Here is a 20761-nt window from a genome sequence, read left to right on the forward strand (position 1 = left end):
CCTTCAGGATTTCCTTTTTTTTTAAAAAAAGTATTTTATTCCAAATATATTCAAAAGTACAAAAACATAAATAAATCGGAGAACATTCTCTACATCTCACGGTTTAGTCTGTAACCAATGACGCGAGAATGGGGGTGAGACAGTTAGAGGTAAGAGATTGTGTGATGAAAGGTCCAGGGACATGCAGAGAGTTGTCGACTCTTAAATGCTCAGATTTGACATCAGAGACAGGCCGCAAACAAGTCTAACCAGTGCCTCCCTCAGTATGAATACCCACAAATGTTCTTGGGCACTCAGCAGCTGCCTCGGAATTGGAACGTATTGCCCGATAAGGTGGCACGAATGGGTCTGAAGAGAATTGCAAAAACATTTGGGAGAAAATCCAGAGGAATAAACATGTTGCTCTTTGAAAGAGCCAGCAAAGGATCAACGGGCCGATTGGCCCCCTCAACTGCACTCGACTATCGCAGCTTTTCTCAAATGGTTCTGTTTGTACTTGAGCCTAATCAATTAAATCTCACTGGACTATTACATTGTGTAGTGCATCACACTATAGCCATAGCAGTTTGCAGCCAGCAGTAATAATTTCCTGCAGGGTTTCTCAACTATCCGGAAACTTCACCATCCACCGGCACCCAACATGCTCACAACCTGAAGCAATTGTAGCACCCTACTAGTGATGAAACAATCAGCAGGGCTGGAACTTGGGAGTCTTTCAAGTCAATTCATCTCCAGATAACGATTGTGAAATGCATTTACCAGTTGATGCCTGAATTGTACGTCTCAACCATTTCCATTATATTTGGCTATGTTACCTGCGTACATTCAAACAGGTTGGGGGGATGAGTTAACAGAGTTTACAGCAATCCAAAAATAACATTCTTTTGAAAAATAGAGAACATTCAACACAGATTAAAGTTCCATCTGCGTGCGTGTTGCGAAGACGGAGCTCAAGCTGAAGACAAAATAACTTCTAGTCAGAGAGAACAAGCTGGCCCTTCTCAAAAAGAGTGACAACACACACTGCTTGCTGCACTGGTGGTAAACAGTTCTGAATGATCCAAAACAAACAGTGGGTATAAATGTCTCCACTCAAAACATGGGGTTTAACAAAAATCTAAAGCTTGTTCAGCAAGGAGCAAAGAAGTTGTATCACCTCCTCTCTCATTTTCATCACTGTGCCACATAGTTTGGAGAATACACCATTCTCATGCAAAGGAACCTTCAATAATATGCCCCTTCTCCAGGTAAGTAAGGCATTCACCGTGCACCAGGTTCCAAACTGCTGCCAATTCTGCTTTCCTTTCGCACCCCTGAATTTTCCTTTCTGGCTCCTCCCCAGCTTCAGTGAAATAATGTCCCTTTGCAGTTGAAATGAAATACTGTCTCAAGTAAGCTTCAAATGAAGTTACTGTGAAAAGCCCCTAGTCGCCACATTCCGGTGCCTGTTCGGGAAGGCTGGTATGGGAATTGAACCGTGCAGCTGGCCTGCCTTGAGCTGCTTTAAAAGCCAGCGATTTAGCCCTGTGCTAAATCAGCCCCAGTTCAGAGAGTGAGACACTCATCGCACCACTTCCTCAACTCCTTCTGCAGAGAGTTTAACTCTTTGCATCAGTCAGCATTCCTGTGCTCATTTAGCCCAGAGGAATGGGTCATTCAAGCCTGCTTGGCCATTCAATTAGATTGCGGGGGAACTTAGCTCCACCCCACTTACCCATCTTGGATGCATGCCCCCGATACCATACCCAGAAAAAATCTAGCAACTTCAGTTTTAAAAGGACCAATTCATTTCCCTCCTATATGGTCTAGCTTTAATTTTAAGATCTGGTCCGTTCCTCTTTCCCCCTCCCCCCACCCCACGGATTATCTTTACAGGGAAATAGACTAAATACAGAGAAGCTATTAATGCCTCCATCGCAACACACTTCCATTTTCTATACTCAATACAAAATTCTCTCAAGGCTTAAGCTTGGTGATGCTTAATCAAAATACATATATATCCATCCCGAGAGGTATTTTATGAACTTGGGGAGGGGGGGGGGGGGGGGGGGGGGAATATTTTTATTGAACTTTTTAAACAACTTTTCATATAACGTTTACAAAAGACACAACAGTAATATCCCTCCACCCCCACACCACTATAAACTAACCACACACCCCTCCCCATCCATCCTATCCCAACCCCCCAACAGCTAACCAGTTTAGCACACTGGGCTAAATCACTGGCTTTGAAAGCAGACCAAGACAGGCCAGCAGCGCGGTTCAATTCCTCCCCGAACAGGCTCCGGAATGTGGCGACTAGGGGGCTTTTCACAGTAACTTCATTTGAAGCCTACTTGTGACAATAAGCGATTTTCATTTCACTCTGAGGTACATTATAAATGGTCGCCATCTTATGGTAAAACTCATGCACTGACCCGCTCACGGTGAACTTGGCCTCGAGGTGCAAAGACCCCATCAGGTCACACAGCCACGCTGAAGCACTTGGTACTGCAGTTGACTTCCAGCCGAGGACCGCCCCCGTCCCGAGTAGCCTCCAGCCCATTGAAATATGGGCTCATTCGAGCCTACGGGAGGTCTGCGCGAAGCTGAATGAAACTCAGCCTCACACATGACGAGGTCACATTCACCCTCCTCAGTGACTCGCTCCAAACCTCCTCCTCCAAAATTGGTCCCAACTCTTCTACTCACATTGCCTTCACTCCCTCAACCGAGCCCATCTCCTCCCCCACTATCCGCTGGTATATGCTTGACATACTGGCCACCTCCGACCTAGTGTAGGATACAATCCACTCTAGCAAGGTAGAAGGCTGCTTCACTGGAAGGCAGGAAAGAACTTTTTGACCCAGCTAACTTAACTGGAGATAACTTAACCCATCAATGTCCGTACATTTTATGAACACAGGTATTTACTTCTGCCCCCCCTCTCCCACCCCCCCCACCCACCCACCCCACCCCCCCCCTCTCTCCCACCCCCCCCACCCCCCCCCTCTCTCCCACCCCCCCACCCACCCACCCACCCCACCCCCCCTCCCCTCTCTCCCACCCCCCCCCCTCTCCCAACCAATGGGTTATGCTCATGTCCAGTTCTTGTTTTTAAAAAAAAAAGCACAAACAGCACGAGGAGAGACATAAACCCGAGGCAACTCTCACCCAATCTTTTTGTGGACACCCAGCTCCCATGTAGACAACCTGTCCAGGACCGGCCATCCACCCTTCAGGGGGTTGAGGATTATACCTCCTCACTCAGCAACCTACACCTGGGGGCCTCCAAACCTGCACTTCCACAGCCCCAACAGTCCATCATTCCTGGCAACAACAACAAAAAAGCATGCAGCCTGCACTGTCATTCTGCCTGGCTAGTCAGGAGCTCTTACTGGGATTACAAGCTGCTGATAATTGCTGGCTTTCAGATCTGAGAAACGGTGCGCATACACACACACATACGCACACGCACGCTTTCTATCCCCTTAAGTAACAGAGGAATGTAAATATTGGGCACATGCCAGAAGAAGTAAACTTCAGCCAGAAAAGCTATAAAAGCAGTTCTCCGACCTTCAACCACGACAAGTGGCAATGATTTCACAGCCATTCAGAGAGGGTCCTGTAAGTGGGGCAAAGCACTCTATACAGACCCTAGCATAATAGGAAATGAGGAAACATAGCTAAAATCTTTCGAAACACAAACGTGAGACACTGTGCAGTTTTAACTCATTAGGTTCCAAATCACGCTCAATGTCTCACAATGTTTATCTCCAAATCTTTACAATCTTCAATTCATCATTTTGTTAAGAGCTGCAAATCCCATTTGCTGCCTCTAAACTTTCAATCTCCCATAAATGATGGGCTCAGGTCGAATTAATGCTTTTGTATATCCCATTAAGCCCTTTGTTTCAGTCAGCAGTGTTAGCACATTACTAACTGCATTTTAATGTTACAAGTAAATAACAGAAAGGAAACATTTTTATAACAAACAGAACGGACAGATGAGCCAAACATTCACTCTATGATGAAAGAAATCGCGACCAAACAGAAGATAAATAGGGTTCTTTCCCCACACCTTCTGGTGGCCAACTTGCATTTACGTAGCACTTTCGAGTAACATGTCCCTAGACACTTCAAGGGAGCGTTATCAAAACAAGATATTAACACCAAGCCACTTAATGCAACTGAGCAAAAGCTTGGTCGAAGAGAAAAGGTTTGATGAAGAATCTGAAGGTGGTGAGGGAGGAGGAGAAGGGGAAGAAATTCCAGAGCTGGGGGGGGGGGGGGGGGGGGGGGGGAGGAGACATCTGAAGACACGGCCACAAATAGTGCCGCAATAAAAATAGGAAATGCACAAGGGGACGAAATGGGAGGAGGTCACAGAGCTAGGCAGGAACAAGGCCATGGAGGATTGTTCACCTGCTAACCCTCTCCACCACAGAGTGGAACATCGCGAGCAAGAGAATGGAATACAGACCGTGAAAATGGGATAAAAGACCTTTCAAAATACATACACCATTCGGCCCATCGGGTTTGCGCCAACCCTCTGAAAGGGCACCCTACCCGAGCCCACTCCCCTGCCATAACCCCACCTACCCTGTACATCTTTGGACTGTAGGAGGAAACCAGAGCACCCCGGAGGAAACCCATGCAGACACGTGGAGAACATGCAAACTCCACACAGTCATTTAAGGCCGGAATCAAACCCAGGTCCCTGACGCTGTGGGGCAGAAGTGCTAACCACTGCGCCGCCCCTGCTAATGAAAGAAAAATCCGATGGAAGATTTTTAAAAAATAATAAAACACAACTTAAGAATTGGAGGGAACCAAATGTTAGGGTTTAAAAATGGAGTTGCACTTCATGAACACTCCGTCTATTCTGTTCAGGCAAAGCACAATATTGTTTCAGGGAGATTGGGCCAAGTTATGTGATTAACTCAGTCCAAATTAATTTGCGCTCTAACCCTAACCTGAAAAACACTTTTGAAAAGAATGACAGAGTCCAGGCTGCCCAGAATGAATAGAATAACCAAATTTACACAGGAAGCTAGCACTTACCAGACCCTACATTGTAACACACATAACCCTGTGTTATCTGGATGCAATTACATTCGAGCTGAACATGATATACCTTCAATCTGCCATCCAATAAAATTAAGTACGAAGAAATATTTTAAACATTTGTAAATGTTGATGGCATAGCCTGCCTGGTTAGGTTTATTAATTTGCCGCTCCTCAAAACAATAATGCAAGATTCAACCCAACTGTCAATATTTTAAAAGATTTTATAGCAGGTCACTTGCACAAGTACATGAAAATATTTTTCTTATTTGCAAGTTGCACGAAGCAAGTTGTTGACAAATTTTACAATTATATAAAAAATTGACTCACAGAAAGATAAATCAAAGGCCGTATTTGAAGAGATCATCCTTCCTGATCAGGTCAAAACAATTCATTAATTCAGGATTTATTTTAATGTTCATTCATCCAGATTCATTAAAAAAAAACACATTTTTATTTTAAAATTTCAGCTATTTCATTTCAGCAATATGACTAACTGTGCAGATTGAGAGTTTGGGGCAGCGAGGTGCCAAGATTATTTTGCGGTCCTAACTCACCATTAAATCTTATTTATACATCTAGCTTCTCTTTCAAAGTACATCAGCTTGACACGGAGCCAAATAAATGCTTAAGCATTTCAGCTCAAAGTTTCAAATAAACAAGTTTATGAGGTTTTCAGTACCTTACTATAAGCACACATGATTATAATTTACACACACTGAAATCCCTTTTCACAAACTGCTGGTAAAGAGACAAGCTCGGGGAGCACCAGTCGGCAGAAACGAGCATTAAATTATATCCCACGTTCCAGAATCAGAAAATTGCTTGAAAGCTCTTTTTCCCCCCTGAAATAAAATAAGCTGCTTCTGCGAGAGAGAATAAAAAACAGATTTGAAACTTAACCTGTCCAGGGGGAAACTGATACAAACACCTTCTGCAGCACAATTTTACTACCGGCTTTACAGAAAAGGTAAAAATCAAGCGGCCAATCTGATTATGATAGTTTGTCACCTAACGGATCAAGTTAAAAATGACTGGCTTCTCGTTCCCATCAGTTCACTTCATTTCAGAAAACACTTGGGTCCTTTTCCCCCTGATTCCATAGGCTGGGATAGAATTTAAAATACGAGGCAGGTTATACAATTTACCCAACATTCAGAATTATGAAACTCATCCAAGCTTAGTTTGTTCGCCCTCTTTCAACTTATGCCATCAGAATCATCCTCATTGGAATTAAGATCCCCATCATTCTGGATGAGTAAAACTGGTCACCGAAAAGTGTCCTTGGTTGAAATGGGAATAGTGGTTGGTTATGTGGAATGGAAACACACCATTCAGCTCAGCTGGTCTTCGTCGGTGTTTAGGCTCCACACAAGCCTTCTCCCAGCCTCATCTTACCCCATCCCACATCCTCTTATTTGTCTCTCAGGTCACACAAGTTTTCATCCAGCTTCTCTTCAATTAATACTTCGCACATCACCTCAAAACAATGTGGTCGCAAGTTGCAAATTCTCAACACATGTCCAGCCGTTTTAGTTCACATTGCTTAAAATAGAACGAAAATATTGGAAATGTGTCAGCTCAAGTCTTGCACATTGCAAGAGATCTGTTCAACAAAAGATTCAGACTGACATACAAGTATGACCAGACACAACCTTTCCGCAGTGGTGGTGCGACCAGAGAGATATGGACCTGTACAAATCAAGGATAACGTCAAGACCAAACCGCGATTTTGTGGAGATAGCTAATTGAGACATGGGTGCACGTACACATTTATCAAGAGATGCCTTGATAAAGGAGAGTGGCACAAATGCATATTTATGATGATGGGTTGACCTCCATCTACCAGCATTAACTGACATTTTTAGCCAGTGTGGGGAAGTCCACTGCCTTTTGTGGGTCTGCACGTTCATTATGTGTCACCAAACTTAGGAGGTGGTACGGGGGAGGGGGAAGGATAAGAGAACGTTTTTTTAAAAGCTACACAGTGGAAAATGTGCATGCATTCTGCACTACAATTCAATCCTAAAGTTATTTAAGAATGCAATTAAATGTATTACTATAGTCTTAAATTATACATCACGTTTTTTAAAAAAAACAAACATCACGTTCTTTGTAGGAAGAATAAATCAAGAGGTCACAAGCTGATTTCTTTCCAAAAGAATGTCAATCTATAGACTTTTTGTTAACCTCGGGACTCAAGACGAGAACCAGAGTAACAGGAATCCCCAGTGTGTTGACAGAGGTCTTTCCAATGAGCAGGGGTTACACGAGCAGGTCAAGATCTTGCGCCTAACTGCAGCACTCATTTCCTGAGCAGCTCAGGATCTACCAGCAATAAAGCTAATGGGACTTCCTAGCGTGGCATGTTCGGACTGACAAAGCTGTCTGTCACTACCCAGGCAGAAGGAAAATGCTGGTTTCGATTAGGAGCTTCCATTACCAGGTGCCACTAATAAGCCTGGCAGTGAGAGGAAAGGGAATGGGGGGGGGGGGAATGAAGGGAGTGAGTGGGTTAGTCGGTGGGTTGGGGAGAGAGGACGGGGGTGGGTTCCCTTGAAGGAGCGTCTCTCCAAATCTGGAAATCATCAACGGCAGGGATTGCACGTGCAGAATGGGCTGTATGGTTCCCATAAAGCAGCATCTTCAGGCAAGTACCAGTGCATTTAAATTTAATTTGCACTTTTACAACCAAAACGGATGTGTGTACTGAAGCCATTGACTAAAACAGGGCAGGAGTAGAATCTTACAGCACAAGAGGCGGCCATTCAGTCCATCACGGCCTGTGCTAGCTCTTTGATAGAACTGTTCAATTAGTCTCACATCACTGCTCTTTCCCCATAGACTGTGTTGCTGATTTAGTATATAGCCAATGGCCCTCTGCAAGTTACCATTTAATCCAGTTCCGCCAGCCTTCCATGGGGTACAAACATTGAGGCTCATTTTGTTTTTAATCAAAGATGTACTGGGTTCTTCATACAGTAAATATTTTCTTCCCAAGTGCCAGCAGGGGTCAAAAGCCAATTGCTCACTCCGTGATGTTTCTTTTCAAAAATGAGAAAGTCAACTCCATTGTTACAGTTTGCACTGATGCATTAGTTCAGGTTTCACACGAGTGTGAAACACATGGTTTAACTTGGAGGCAAACTCACTCCTGAGGAGAGACAAACATGGACACAACTGCATCCGAGCCATTCAGCCCCTCGAGCTTGTCCTGCAATTGCCGATGATCCTGCTTGATCAGATCCCACCTGGCCTGATAACATCGAGGGTAGCTCATTGGTATAACTTGATCCAGTAAATACCATCCCTGATGGACACGCTCACATTGTCTAATGGTTATACCAGCGAGGTACTGTTCCGAGTGGGTAGCCACACTGATGTCTCATGTCTCATCCAAAATATCATTACTTAGGAGTCAAACTTGGAGTCATTCCCTTTTTGCCATGATTCATCCTTTGGCAACTGCACTAACTGGATTCCGAATTAGGACGCTGTTTATTTTGAACATAGTGGGTTCAGCTGCCTTGCACTGTCACCCTTGGTAACAAAACAAAGAACAAAATAAATGAAACAAAGACACAGTCAGGGAGAATGAGCAAGCCACCAATTCAGTTGGATCTTAGGTGCTGGACAAGGAAAGCCAATCTTCGACAGTGAGGAGAAGAGAAGAGCTACATAGCTCTGGGGAGGGGTGAAAGCCCACATCTTCCTGGTTCAATGCAGCAATGTTCTCTGCCAAGGTTCCAATCTTACTCGTGTCTGTGCTGTTCACCTCACACCACATTGTTACCTGCAAGTTCAACCAGGTGACAGGTGAAGGGATCCAAGAACATCTGAAGATTACCTCTGCGGGGTTATTTACAAGCAACTATTAAAAACGTCTCCGAGAGTAGAAAGACGATCGAATCAGAGTCGGACAACACAGATGGAGACCAGACAACCCTTCCTATCTGTAGTGCATAATGTTAATGCTGAGGAAGGGAATAGTTTCCATTGAGGCAATGGTCACCACGACCACTGTTAGTTTTGAGTGTGGTTGGCGATAGAGTTAAACTCCCTCTGCTCCTTAAACATACCTGGACTGTAGCCTCCAAATAATGTCTCCGACTGCCTTGATGAAATAGAAGTGTCACTCGTACAGTGGAGAGCACTGACTGAGTCTCTGCTGTCTAAGAAGGCAGAGGCTCTACTACACAGTGGAGCTGTTGAATGCATTTATCATTGAATAGACAAAGCCTTTGATCTCGCACCAAAATTTCCATTCCAATTTTTCATTCAACATGCAAGTACCCCAAGTGAAATATTTTATTGGGCAAGTGTGATTGTTAGAAAGTGAGGTTGGTGAAGAAGGAAATGGAAAGGACATCTTTGAGATATAGTGGATGCCCCTCCCTAATTCTCTCGCCCTCTAGGCTCTACTGTTTTAAAAGATCTGTTCCAATACATGTCCAAATTGTCACCATTTATTACTAAGTAAACCTGAATTTAGTTTGCTCCCTTCTATTGACAGACCCTATACCATCAATACTGTACCCCAGTGTATAGAGTGACTGACCAAGTGCCCCAGTGTTTAGTGACTGACAGACCCTGTACCCACCAAGGGTGTACCCCAGTGTTATACAGTGACATAACTGTACCCGTGTTATACAGTGACAGACCTGTATCCACTACTGCACCCCAGTGTATAGTGATAGATCTGTACTCACTACTGTACCCCAGTTATAGTGACAGACCTGTACCCACTACTGCACCCCAGTGTTATACAGTGACAGACCTGTACCCACTACTGCACCCCAGTGTTATACAGTGACAGACCTGTACCCACTACTGCACCCGTGTTATACAGTGACAGACCTGTACCCACTACTGCACCCCAGTGTTATACAGTGACAGACCTGTACCCACTACTGCACCCCAGTGTATAGTGATAGATCTGTACTCACTACTGTACCCCAGTTATACAGTGACAGACCTGTACCCACTACTGAACCCCAGTGTATAGTGATAGACCTGTACCCACTACTGTACCCCAGTGTTATACAGTGACAGACCTGTACCCACTACTGCACCCCAGTGTTATACAGTGACAGACCTGTACCCACTACTGCACCCCAGTGTATAGTGATAGATCTGTACCCACTATTGTACCCCAGTGGAATTGTTTTTTCTTTTATTGCATCTACATTAGGTGAACACAAAAGAGGAAAAAGCCATAGCTTCAAAACAATTCACATATCCCACAATTTTCAGAACCTTGCTTGTTGCATCATTGCTGTTGTTCATTACACACATCCAACATCTTCAATGTGCACATGCACAGCGTTCCCCAAATAATAAAATCAAAACAATTCTTGTATTTCATATTGCACCACACAGCGCCAGAGACCGGTGCTCTCCCCGTGTCTGCGTGGGTTTCCTCCGGGTGCTCCGGTTTCCTCCCACAGTCCAAAGACGTGCAGGTTAGGTGGATTGGCTGAGATCAATTGTGCGGGGTTACAGGGCTAGGGCGGTTGGGACTAGGTAGAGTGCTCTTTCAGAGGGCCGTGCTTACTTGATGGGTCGAATGGCCTCCTTCTGCACTATAGGGATTCTATGGATTACTGGATCTCCCTTGACATTGCTCAAGCCAAGCTGAGGGATACCTTGCTTTCAAACACAGATGGGCTAAGCAGTGGTGGGCAGTCTCCATCATACTCATTCACCCCAGGGAACTCCACTAGCAGGAAGAGATCCTCAAGGAAGTCAATTATGGGAATGAGGAAGATCATTCAGACCATTAGTTCCTCTGTCTAGAAGCTCCCACAATTCTGCACCGCCCCCTTCTCCTGCCCCACTATTGTAGCATCCAATTGTTTCTCAAATACATGCATGTTTTTTTACCTGGCAGTATATAGTGGGAGGACATTCTATGCAGTGATCAATACCTGGGAGAAGGATCTCTTTCTGCAAGTCCGAAAGTTACCTTTTGCTATTATTACCCTTACTTGGTCTCAATTTAACTTTCCAGTCATAGTACAGAATTACTGTCCACAGACTATTAACTAAATTATGTCCGGCAGGATCACCACAATGGCTCTTTCCAGGGTTGAAAAGCTCCAGTTCCATTATCCAGACCCCTGATAACAGGGATTAGTAGAGTGCTCTTACATAATTCCTTCCACCACTTTAACCATCCCTTTGAGATTCAACAAATAAAACTGGAAACAGTATTCAATGTGCATCCAAGCAGCATCTGGCCCACTTTCATCACAACATCCTCCAATTTGCACTGCATTGGGATTAGCCAATATCGTCCCATATTCTATTGGCTTTGTTGAAAGCTATGCTGAATTGGTTGGACGCTTCAATCCTCAAGTGTAAGAAGATCCCTTCCACCGCATTGGTGTCTAATTCTACTCCGCTGGTGCGCTATGTACGTGGTTTATTTTTCTATCTTGTACTGGTTTAGCACAGTGGGCTAAGACTTGTAATGCAGAGCAAGACCAGCAGCACGGGTTCAATTCCTGTTCCAGCCTCCCCGAACAGGCACCAGAATGTGGCGACTAGGGGCTTTTCACAGTAACTTAATTGAAGCCTACTTGTGACAATAAGCGATTATTAGTGTACACTGTATTTTACACTTGTCTATATTGAATTTGATCTTTCAATAATCTGCTACCACACCAAGCTTAATGTTAATGAGATCATAGGAACAGGAGCACGCCAGTCAGTCCCTTTTATGCCTGCTCCATGCAAGCATTCCCATTAAAAAGAAAATCTCCATTTTAAACAAGTTGGTCCGCCTAAACCTCTACTGGTTGGGGGAACCGTACAAGGAGGAATAACTTTTAAATAATCTCAAAAAGAATTTAACAGGGAAGTTAGATAAAACAGAGTTAAGTTCTGTGCTACAAAGCATGCAGTGGAATTCATAAAGAATTAGACAGCTGCTTGTAAAACAGGAAATTGAAGGGGACCAGATAGACGGCTTGTGAGAAAGAAATACAGCAACAGAATTAATGGGGAAAATGAGCCTTTAAAAATCTCAACATTCTGCAGCTCTAGAAAAGCACGTCGCCAAGAATTTCTCTCCGCTTTCCTACTTCTAACCTATCAGCTCCCTCTGTTCAACACCCAAAAGATAGAAATAGTGCAATACATTGCCATGCCATGGGATTTTTAAAAAAACACTTCAGTTGTGATGTGATGTTTTTACCTGTGCTGTTCAATGGCTTCATTGTCTGGTAGTTCCATACCACAAACGTTACACCTCTCACTGGCGGATCGATTCTCAGTCTTCATGCCAGCTGCGAGTTCACCCAGTTTGTTGAACAGCTCCCTCTGAATGAAGCCTTGAGGCAGAAGCCCTCCATAACCAGCAAAGTCCATAGCAACAGAGAGTGTTGGCTGTACATGGAGTGCGGAGGATAAAGTAGGAGGCACCTCCAGCAGGCCATCACTTCGGCGGCTGAATTGGACAGGGTACAAGGTGGCATGTTTCTCACCCTGCATATGAGAAATGCTCTCCATTCCCATTTGTATACCCAGCCCTGCCTCGTGAGGTTGCTCCCCAGAGTTCTCTTCACGGACATAGTGCAGGTCACGGGCACTGGTGATGACACTACTCCTTGTTGGTGTGCCCGGGGCCTCCTTGTAACGATCTGCATCAGATACCTTTTCACCCCCCGAAGAGCCAGATTCACCCATCTTGGGACTAGATGCCTCCTCTACTTGCATCATTTCATGCTTAACTTCAGTTAGCATGGGATGCCTGTCGCCAACAGCGAATGCTTCATCTGCCGAAGTTTGTTGCAAAGACCCTTGTATAATTGACTGTCCAATGCTCATAAGACTATCTACAGCAGCTTTGGTGGGGCTCATTGCAGAAAGTCCAAATGAAGTGGAGACAGAAGGACTTTGTTCTTCCATTGTCCTGCCTTGTAAGGCCTGGTTTGTAGTATAACCAGCCTCTTCACCAGAAAGTTGCTTTGCAACCAGTACATTCTTATTAGACCTGGCCTTCCCTCCATCCTCATCTTCAGTGACAGCCATTTCAGCATCATTATCATCTGTTGCCTGAATTGTCTCCAGAATCTTCAGACACTGCTCCTCCAAGTACTCAATCTCCAGTATCTCAGCCGCATACAGCAGATCATCCAAGTCTTCAACTTTTGCCTGGAGCGTGGCAGTGTAAGCATACTCGAGAATCTGCTGGAAAGTCTTTGGTGAGAGAAAGTCCAGGGTGTAATGCTGACTGTTGCGCAGAAACAAAATTTCAAACATCTTGCTCGTGCAAGCCAAGACCGTCCGATGAGCGTGGAACTCCTGGCTATCCACTAGGATCACCACATCGCACAGAGTCCCCAACAGTCGCATCTGGTTGGCTTTGTGAAGGAGCGCCGAGGGATGGGTGGGGTTCTGGAGCTTTATTAATCCCATTTTTAATCAAATCCTCCAATCTGCTGTACACTGAACCAACTCATTAGGCTGTCTGTGGCTGCTGGTTGCAGAGGCGTTCAATTACCTGCAAGAATAAGGAGAGTCAAATATTTTAAAACTCAATTTTTCATTTGAACAAAAAAGATTAGCAAGTCCTGCTCCCCTTTTGATTACAGAAACATTGTTCCCCAATCTCCCCAAGATTCAAATCATTGCCTTTGTTTCGAAGTTCATGGTCCCAACCAATCTTATTTCAGCATCTACTTCAGCCCCCCATCCCTCAAGCTCTCCACTCACTCCGGTTTCATGTGCAAGCATCATGCCACAATCATCTCCATGTGCCGTGCCGCGCCCCCCCCCCCCCCCCCCCCCACCCCCCACCCTCCGGCCAATCGAACCCGGACTTCGATTACACCATTGGTAGCAGGCCACCAGGCAAGGCACCAAGCTCCCAATGTCTAGAGAGTGTCTCAACTAAATGGCCCCTGCTGCTTTGAAAATAGGTTTGGCCGTATTTCTTAATTCCTCCTTGTTCTGCTTTAGTGACCGTTGTTCTATCAGCCCACTTGTGCTGTGCCTGGGGGAGTTTTATGTTAAGAAACAAACTCTGATATTTCAAAGGTCCACCGCCTGCAAACTACCTTCAACCCAGTTATATACACCTATCAATTAGAATAGGTGCAGCACAGTAACACAAGTGGATAACACTGTGGCAGCACGGTAGCACAAGTGGTTAACACTGTGGCTTCACAGCGCCAGGGTCCCAGGTTCGATTCCCCGCTGGGTCATTGTCTGTGCAGAGTCTGCACGTTCTCCCCGTATCTGCGTGGGTTTCCTCCGGGTGCTCCGGTTTCCTCCCACAGTCCAAAGACGTGCAGGTTAGTTGGATTGGCCATGCTAAATTGCCTTTAGTGACCAAAAAGGTTAGGAGGGGCTATTAGAATAGGGTGGAAGTAAGGGCTTAAATGGGTTGGTGCAGACTCGATGGGCCGAATGGCCTCCTTCTGCACTGTATATTCTATGTTCTATGTTTATCACTCCCGATGCTCATTGACCTGCGTTAGTTCCCAGTCCAGCAACACCTCCATTTTAAAATTCTCATCCTCTTTATCAAATCCCTGAACAGCTTCGTCCTTCCCTACCTCTGAAATCTGCAGCTAAAAAGTTAGCATGTAATGCAATCTTTCCTTAAAAATGAAACTTGTCTTTTACTAATTGTTGTTCATTATGGCTCTTTAATCAAACTCCAAAAACTGTGCAACAATTTTCTTATTTCCCCCCTGTAGAATTCTTCCTAAAACCTGCTTACTGTTTATCATGTGCTCTACTGTAGAACATTAAGTGCTTTAGTCATAAATCAATATAGCCACAAATATAGTGCTTAATCCATGGTGACAAATGTTTTTCGTGAAGGTTATTTACTATCCTCCTGTATTCCCTGATGCAGTGCTAGGCGAAACTATCTCCCTAAATTAATTACCAGCCTATATGATCGCTATCTCTGATAAACTTTGATAGCCAAGATTAATTATTTGAAGTTTCCATGGGACAAAGGATAGTGTTAATTTGATTGCTGAAGCTTGGCATCAACAGAGCGAAGGTTAGTAAATGTGCAGAGACATGAACAGGATTCAGCTTAATGTGGGAACAATTTCCATCGACAATTGTGACCATCGTCACCCTGCCCGAAAGAGAAGCTCGCACGAACGCACGAGTGGAAGAGTAGGGAGGGTAAATATGGTAGTGAGCACAGTACCGCCCACAGAGAACACCTGACAGATATCAGAAAGGGTAGTGTTGGACAGAGCCTTGTGTAGAAGTAAGCATGGAGGCATAAAGGTCCAAGTTAGAAGCTATGTATCTAGGTTCTAAATGTTAAATATTTAGCTGTCAAACTACCCAAGCCTACACATATCTTAAAAGACTGAGTGAGAGCATGGGGAGGGAGAGAGAACCAAAGGAGAGAGAGAGAAATAGATGGGGAATGAGAAAGAGAGTGGGTAGAGAGAAAAAGGATAAAGGGAGAGAAACAGGGAAGAGGGGGAAAATAGAGCAAGTGAAGGTGTTTGTGGGTGGGGGACTTTATTTGTGTTGCTAATTCACTCTAAAACAATGCGGGAGATATTCCACTGGCATGAAAATTACTGCAAGGAAATTGAAGAGTGATTCCGTAAACGGGTGCATATTCTGATTGGGTAGATTGTGAGAGTGAGATTGTGATGCTCGTCAGAAGCCAGAAAACACAGATTTAAATCCATTGGCAAAAACAGAGAAAAGGTATCGCTTCTCGGCCTTTTGGCTAAGATCAAGCGTAGATTGAGCCTTTGGGCTCAGATCCGGTATGTCTCTCTTGTGGGGACCATGAATTGGATTCAATTTGAATTGGTATCTGGAACAGGCAGGGAGCTGGATTAGGGGGTCGCCCCTGATCCACACTCTGAGCTCTGGCTTTGTAACTCAGATAAAGTAATAATTTTTTAAAAATTTTAAATAAAAAAAACAGGGAAAAGATGAGACGGCCCTTATTAAAAAAAAACAGTAAGTTATGATGACATGGTTCTGCCGCCTGAAGGAATAGTGGAAATTCAGGAAATCTTTCAAAACGATATATATCAAGAGTTATGAAAAGAGCATGAGTGGCCATTCAGTTGTGTGTTTTTGTCTTTCAGAAGATCAAGTGCAACATCAAACTTGAACCTAAATTGTTAAGCATCAAATGATGCTTTCCATTGGCAACTTCAATTTCAGTAATTTGTAATTTGATCTGGCTCGATTCCAATTGGCTCTAAATTGGTTGGTAACATTTGGCTTTCCAAAGCCAAACGTTCCAGGGTAGAATGACTCGCCAAGGTCTGTAAGCAGTCCAACTCATCATTACACGCTCACCATATGGAATATGCCTTTAGATCAATCTTCAATCCTAGAAGCTCTTAGAATTCAGGCTGTTTCATGCTCACTTTACATTGGTGATGTGGCTACTTGAACTCGTAAATCTGACCCATTTAGATTATGGGTGGATCGCAGCACACCGGCAACACAAAAATACACCAAACAGACGCATGGTCCAAAGCAGCTATAAACCTTCATTATGTTATGGAGGGAAGGTGTGGGAGGCATCAACAATACACAGAATTACTATGCATGGAATTAGCATGGCAAAAAATGCCAACTGGTAGAAATTACAAAGCAGAAGGAAGCCACCCGGCCCATCGAGTCTGCAGCAGCCCTTGGAAAGAGCACTCGACCTAAGCCCACACCTCTACCCTATCCCTGTATCCCCGTAACCTCACCTAACCTTTTTAGACACCAAGGGCAATTTCGTGTGGCCAATTCACCTAACCTGCACATCTTTGGACTGTGGGAGGAAACCAGAGCACCCGGAGGAAATCTACACAGACACGGGGAGAACGGGCAGATTCCGCACAGACAGTGTCCCAAGCCGGGAATTGAACCTGGGAGCCTGGAGCTGTGAAACAATTGTGCTAACCACTGTGCTACCGTGCATTCCATGCTGCTGTTAATGCAAGGCTCCCCAACTCTTCATCTAACCCTATCAATGTATTCTGCTCCTTTGTTCTCTCCTACATACTTTTTAAGAGTACCCAATTCATTTTTTCTAATAATGGGGCAATTTAGCGTAGCCAATCCACCTAACCTGCACATCTTTTTGGGTCGTGGGGGCGAAACCCACGCAAACACGGGGAGAATGTGCAAACTCCACACGGACTGTGACCCAGAGCCGGGATCGAACCTGGGACCTCGGCGCCGTGAGGCAGCAGTGCTACTCACTGCGCCACCGTGCTGCCCAATTCTCTCCTACATACTTAACAGCTTCCCTTTAATTACATTATGCTATTTACCTCAAATACACCTTGTAGTAATGAGTCCCGTGTTCTCACCACTCTTTAAGTAAAAGGTTCCCCCTGTCTTCCTCAGTTGATTTAGTGACCATCTTATGTTTATGGTACTGAGTTTCAGACTCTCGCAGAATTGGAAACACCTTCGCTACATCTACCTTGTTGCAACTTTATCATTTTCGTCCTTCCCTCTCCATGAAGAGAACAATGCCCCAACCTGTTCAACCTATCCTGATGTTATAGCATCGCTAAAGTGGTGACAAATGCCTCAGAGCTGATACCACAGCAACCCGTTCCAAACCCACAAACTCTACCGCCCAGAAAGACAACAGGTGCAAGGGAACACCACTAGGTAACAAACCACATATCGTCATTCCTTCATCATTATGGAGTGCAAATCTTGAAAACCCTGGGTGTACCTTCACCATATGGACTTCAGCAACTCAGGAACATGGCTCACCACTGGCTTCCCAATGGCAATTCGGGATGGGTAATAAAGACTGGCCTTGCAATCAATGCTCACATCCACATGAACAAATAATTTTTAAAAACCACAGCACCTTGTGTGTCTTCCAAGTGACACACAAATATCCGCAAAACGTAAAAGAAATAAACTTAAAACTCAAGGCGGTAAGATTTCATCAAACCTCATCAAGTGGTAACTATGACTGTGCATCATCAGCTGTTAATGGAATGAACTTTAAGTTCAGTGGGAGCATTCCTGCTTCAGTGTCAGATTGTACAGAGGTCAAATCCAACTCCAACCAGTCCCAGTAAACTGTGAAGAAGTTCACAATCTGAATTCTAGGTTGACATCAAGCCGCAAACTCAGATTCTGTAGATTAGCCCTCACCCACTGTCTGAGATCCTTCCCCAACCCTTTCCCCAATGTATGGTTTGTGGAAGCCCATTGTACTGGTATAAATATCATGACGGCAATGGGAGGGGTGTTTGGCCAAAGTCCTTGCACTGCCTCCAAAAAAGGAAGAAAAGAAAGGAAAACAGCCAATTGTTGATACGATGGTGGGGTGAGAAATGGAGCTACTGAATTTGTTTGATAAGGTGCCCCATGGTCGGCTCATGCAGACAGTAAGGAGGCATGGCATAGAGAAAAATTTGGGCGATTGGATCAGTAACTGGCTATCACATAGAAGACAGAGGGTGGTGGTGGTAGATGGTAAATTTTCATCCTGGAGCCCAGTTACCAGCGGTGTACCACAGCGATCAGTGCTGATTCCTCTGCTATTTGTGATTTTTATCAATGACTTCGATGATGGAGTTGAAGGTTGGGTTAATAAATTTGCTGATGACACCAAGATTGGTGGAGTAGTGGATGAGGTGGAGGGCTGTTGTAGGCTGCAAAGAGACATTGATAGGATGCAGAGCTGGGCTGAAAAGTGGAAGATGGAGTTTAACCCTGATAAGGTGTGAGGCGATTCATTTTGGTAGGACAAATTTGAATGCGGATTACAGGGTTAACAGCAGGGTTCTGAAGAATGTGGAGGAGCAGAGATCTCGGAGTTCATGTCCATAGATCTCTGAAAGTTGCCACCCAAATGGATAGAGCTGTGAAGGAAGCCTATAGCGTGTTGGCATTTATTACCAGTGGAATTGGGTTTAAGAGCCGTGAGGTATGCTGCAACTGTACAAGACCTTGGTTAGACCACCAGTATTGTGTGCTGTTCTGGTCACCTCATTGTCGGAAGGATGTGGAAGCATTGGAAAGGGTTCAAAGGAGATTTACCAGGATGCTGCCTGGATTGGAGGGTAGGTCTTATGAGGAAATGTCGAGTGAGCTAGGGCTTTTCTCATTGGAGTGAAGGAGGATGAGAGGTGAATTAATTGAGGTGTATAAGATGATGAGGGATAGATAGACTGGACGTTCAGCGACTTTTTCCTTGGGTGGATGTAGCTGTTACAAGGGGGCATAACTATAAGGTTCATGGTGGAAGATATAGGAGGGATGTCAGAGGTAGGTTCTTTACTCAGAGTGGTTGGGGCGTGGAACGCACTCCCACCTATGGTAGTGCAGTTGGACACTTAGGAACTTTCAAGCGGTTATTGGATAGGCATATGGAGCGCACTAGAATGATTGAGAGTAGGTTGATTTAATCTTAGTTTCAGATTAGTTCGGCAAAACATTGTGGGTCGAAGGGCCTGTACTATGCTGTACAGTTCTATGTTCTATGAATAAAAATCAATCCGACTTCACATTATATGTGACAGTAGCTCGGATTTAGCCTAAATATTTTAACAAGCCGCAAGATTGCTTCCAACTGACCCAAGCGGCGATTCAGAAGATTGTAGATTCAAGCTTGATTCCAAACTTTGAGCACCTAATCAATCAGGGGCGGTCACAATGTCAAACTGAGACCCAGCTACTTAGAGCTGCTGAGTAGTAGCAAGTTCTCAGGCCCTGGTCAACATTCCAACATCACGAAGCAATCATTCACATCGCTAGTTAAAGGAAATTCTCAAATCCCAATCCCTACCCATGCATGCCATGGTCCTGCCCAACTCTAACCTCCTCCAGCCCTGCCATCTTCCAAGCTGCTCCTCCAATTCGCGACTCTTGTACATTCCCGATTTTAATTGCTCCACAAATGGCGGCCACGTTCCCAGCTGTCTGGGTCCTGAACTGCGGAATTACCTCCTTTAACGGCACTGCTTACAAGGCCCACTTGAATCCTGCATCTGACCAAAATGTAGTCATCTGTGGCAATATCTCCTTGCATGCCGCGTGCCAAACCTTGTTTGATAGTCTGCCTGGGAAGTGTTTTTTGATATTTTACATTTAAAAAGGTGCTATAGAAATGAAAGTTGTTATTGGATGTTTGATACATTGATGTACATAAAAATCTGTGTCATATTTATCCAACATCAGTAACAACCTGTGAAGTGCTTCTGAATACAATAAGGTGTTGAATAAACACTAGTAATGGTTAAACCTCTGCATCGGATACGAGTTGCATGTTCCTGTAAATGGTTTCATATCCACCATTTCTTTATTCAAGTGTTAAGAGACAATGAATCAATATTTACACAAGCATTTCCAATAATACTAGGCAGCACGTACTGCAATAGAAGAGAAAGAATTTCTAATTTTGAGACAAATGAGAACAACCTTTCATTAGAGCACAAGCTGTAATTTACTTAAAGGAACACAATGTAGAGAAACATCCTACATAGATATCTATTAGAAGAGGTCATTGACACGTGATATATGCAATCCACTGGTCACTGAATCATGGAGCTGGTGAAAGATTTGCTGTTGTCTCATTAGCTAAGATATTACCCTCTCCAGGTTTAAATTTCTTCCTCAAATCCATCTGTTTTCAAGACAGAGAGACACCTCACAAGTACAGCTGGCGCGCATTTAAAAAAAACTCATGGGTTTAGAAACCCATTTGGTGATTATGTCCTACATTGTGCTGTAT

The 20761-nt window shown here is 44.4% G+C and overlaps 1 protein-coding gene across 7 annotated transcripts in view; it reads right to left on the reverse strand.

Annotated features, from left to right (window-relative positions):
- zbtb16a (zinc finger and BTB domain containing 16a) overlaps nucleotides 1-20761 on the reverse strand; it is a 242324-nt gene that overhangs the window by 209954 nt on the left and 11609 nt on the right. For all 7 annotated transcript variants that reach the window (XM_038778887.1, XM_038778883.1, XM_038778884.1 and 4 more), the window contains one exon: nucleotides 12245-13552. In XM_038778887.1, coding sequence (XP_038634815.1) covers nucleotides 12245-13467 — 1223 coding nt within the window. In that variant the 5' untranslated portion in view covers nucleotides 13468-13552. The remainder of the gene's footprint in view (nucleotides 1-12244; nucleotides 13553-20761) is intronic.

This window comes from Scyliorhinus canicula, chromosome 19 (genome assembly GCF_902713615.1).
Source record: "Scyliorhinus canicula chromosome 19, sScyCan1.1, whole genome shotgun sequence".
Lineage (NCBI taxonomy): Eukaryota > Metazoa > Chordata > Chondrichthyes > Carcharhiniformes > Scyliorhinidae > Scyliorhinus > Scyliorhinus canicula.